General features: G+C 47.5%; 1 protein-coding gene across 1 annotated transcript; it reads left to right on the forward strand.

The window, feature by feature from the left end:
- The first annotated feature begins 1,656 nt into the window (after nucleotides 1–1,656).
- Nucleotides 1,657–2,625, forward strand: LOC120928164 (olfactory receptor 49-like). The gene has a single exon (XM_040339275.1). It carries the CDS (start codon nucleotides 1,657–1,659, stop codon nucleotides 2,623–2,625), a length of 969 nt encoding a protein of 322 aa, XP_040195209.1.
- Nucleotides 2,626–3,458: the final 833 nt, after the last annotated feature.

Raw genomic sequence — 3,458 nt, forward strand, 5'->3', positions numbered from 1 at the left:
CAGGCCCCATCACAGTCCTCCCCAGGTCAGGGACAGCAGAGTTCAAGCAGGGAAGTCACAGCATGGGGGGAAAACAGGCCAGGTCGCACCGTATCAGGGGGCAGTCACCGGCCCCAGGGCCCAGGCAGGAGTGTACGAGATCACCAGGCATACAGTTCCTATCCTTAGAGGGCATGAACAGGGGCAAACCGGGGAAAAACAGCCAAACAGGATACTACTCACAGGACCACCAGTACAGTCGGCTCAGCCACGGGGCAAGGTGTCAATCCATCTGGCCGCCTCCTCGGGCACAGTGTAGAACCGAACGGTCTCGCGATCCACTACCCGCAGGCGGGCCGGGAACATCATACTGTACTTCATGTTCCGGGCACAGAGAGACTGCTTCACCCAATCGTAGGATTTCTGCCTTTTCTGTGTATCCACCGCAAAGTCCGGGAAGAATATGATCTTGGTAGCCTCAAACCGGACAACCTCGATTTTCCACGCCTCCCGCAGAACCAGGTCACGGTCCCTGAAGTTCAGTAGTTTAAATATGAAAGTGCGCGGGGGGGCACCAGGAGGGCCGCGAGCAGCCGGCATCCTGTGAGCTCTCTCCACAACAAAGTGCGTGGAGAAAGCGGCCTGGGGGAACAGCCCACGGAGGAGCCGCTCGGTGAAGGCTGGTGCGTCCGACCCCTCAGACCCCTCAGGGAGACCGACAATCCGCAAATTGTTGCGTCGGTTCCGGTTCTCGGCATCCTCGGACTTGGTTTCCAGGTATTTGAGCCTGACTTGCACAGTGTGGAGGGTGGCAGTATGGTCATGCAGCACATCCTCGGCGTCCCCCAACCGGCACTCCGTCTCCGCCACGCGGCCCCTAATCTTATCCTGGTCCCGCCGCATTAAGCCCATCTCTGCCTGGAGGGAGTCAATTTTGGCCGTGAGTGCTGCTTGACAGCCGTTAATGGCTTGCATCAAGGCCGAAAAGTTAGCGTCCGCTGTCAGAGCCGGGCCAGCTTCAGCGGTCTGTGTCGCCATATTGGAGGTCTTCTCCACGTGCGCGGCCCCAGCCGAGGGGGGAAGAGACGATCGGCTATTCGCGGCCGCCCGGGACCCGGTCTTGTACTTTTTCCAGGTCTGGACCATCAGCCAACACCAGCAAGTAGGATGAGGGGTGCCCCCGCCAGATCGGAATAGGTAATCAGGATGATATCCCCTCCGTTTCAGCAGAGCTCCGCTCCTACACGTCCTGCTCGGTTGCCATCTTGGCCACGCCCCCCATGAATAGTCTTTCTAGTTCATGCAACACAAGTCAATAATGAGTTTATTAATAACTCACAGCATCCCACCGGTCCTAGTTGACAGTTTTTCTCTCTTTTAATTTCCCTTGATGTTCTCTTCCAGCATTTCTATAGAAACAATCCTTGCCAAGACGTGGCTATAAAAACCCTCCAGTAAACTGACATAGGTAGACTAAGAACCAAAACTGGAGACGTATTTTGTATTGATGTTATCTCAATATCTTCTCGCATTATCTTCAGGATTATACTCTGTAGATTGATTTTATGTCCATGTTAATGTTTGCCTATTATATCGAATTTCTTAATAACAAGCTTTAACTTACATATTACTGAAAGCAATGATTGAGTTTTATAATCAAACACACAGCTTGGAATGATGGAAAATATAACAAGGGTCGGCACAAACTTTGTTCTCATCGGTATTGTTGAAATGGAGAAATTTAAATATTTATTTATTGTGATTGCAATAGTTTTATATCTGATCATTATGCTTAGCTGTTCATCCATTGCCTACATAACTTGGACAGAAAATACCCTGCATGAACCCATGTACATTTTCATATGTAATTTGGTTATTGATGTGATGCAGGGTAGCTCATCGTTCTTCCCAAAGCTCATCATTGACTTGTTGAGCGGAGGTTCGTCCATCACTCTTGTTGGATGCCTCAGTCAAGCTTTCTGCATCCAGATCTTTTCATCTGTGGAAGTGTGTACCTTCGCTGTCATGGCTTATGATAGATATCTGGCGGTGGCTGAACCCTTAAGATACCACGCGCTGATGAGTAATGGAAAAGCTGTAAAATTTATCATTGGAATATGGGTTTTTAATATAGTAAATCTACTTGTCTGTGTGACTCTAACCGGAAGACTGACTTTTTGTGGCAGAAATATCATCAATGTTTATTGTGAGACCATGTCCCTTATGTTTCTGGCCTGCGGTGACATAACTGTTGCCAATCTTTATGGAACTGTTTGGACATTGTCCCTGGTCATCTTTAGTAATGGAACCGCTATCTTTTGTTATATAGGAACATTTATTGTGTGTCTGAAGATATCAATGAAAGACAGTCAGAAAGCCATCCATACCCTGATTACACATGTGCTGACTTTTTGTTTATGTATGACTGGTGGTCTGTTTGTCATTTTTAGATACCGATTAAATGGCGGCTCAGTGTCCACTGTAGCACATCTGACCATTGCAATCTTAGGACTGACTGTATCTCTGACATTAAACCCCCTGGTATATGGGATAAGGATGGAAGCTCTGAGAGGGAAGATCCTTCAACATCTACGAAAACGGCTCGGAATCCTCCAAACCAAACCTACCAATTCAAATGTTAGATAACAAATACTGTATCTAAAGTGTGAAAAGCTTGAAAAAATAATGCTTTAAAGTCCTCAGTCTATTTTAAAATAAAAGTCAACGCCAGTAAGGTCATATACACTATATTTTCAAAAGTATTGGGACGCCTGCCTTTACACGCTCATGAACTTTAATGGCACCCCAGTCTTAGTCCACAGGGTTCACTATTGGGTTGGCCCATCCTTTGCAACTATAACAGCTTCAACTTTTCTGGGAAGTTTGTCCACAAAGTTTAGGAGTGTGTCTATGGGAATGTTTGACCATTCTTCCAGAAGTGCATTTGTGAGGTCAGGCACTGATGAGAAGGCTTGGCTGGTAGTCTCCGCTCTCAGGCCTCGTACACACGACCGAGGAACTCGACGGGCGAAACACATCGTTTTGCTCACCGAGTTCCTTGTTAGGCTGTCGAGGAGCTCAACAAGCCAATTTTCTCCATTCCCGTCAAGGAAATAGAGAACATGCTCTATTTTTGGCTCGTCGAGTTTCTCGACAGTTTCCTCGACGAAAATGTACACACGACCGGTTTCCGTGGCAAAAAAATATCTCCCAGCAAGTTTCTTGCTGGTTTTTGCAGAGAAACTCGGTCGTGTGTACGAGGCCTAATTCATCCCAAAGGTGTTCTATCTGGTTGAGGTCAGGACTCTGCAGGCCAGTCAAGTTCCTTCACCTCAAACTCACTCATCCATATCTTTGTGGACCTTGCTTTTTTCACTGGTCCAAATCATTTGGTGGAGGAGGGATTGTTGTGTGGGGTTGTTTTTCAGGAGTTGAGTTTGGCCCCCTTAGTTCTAGTGAAGGAAACTCTTAGGGCACCA

The sequence above is a fragment of the Rana temporaria genome, chromosome 2 (assembly GCF_905171775.1).
Source record: "Rana temporaria chromosome 2, aRanTem1.1, whole genome shotgun sequence".
Lineage (NCBI taxonomy): Eukaryota > Metazoa > Chordata > Amphibia > Anura > Ranidae > Rana > Rana temporaria.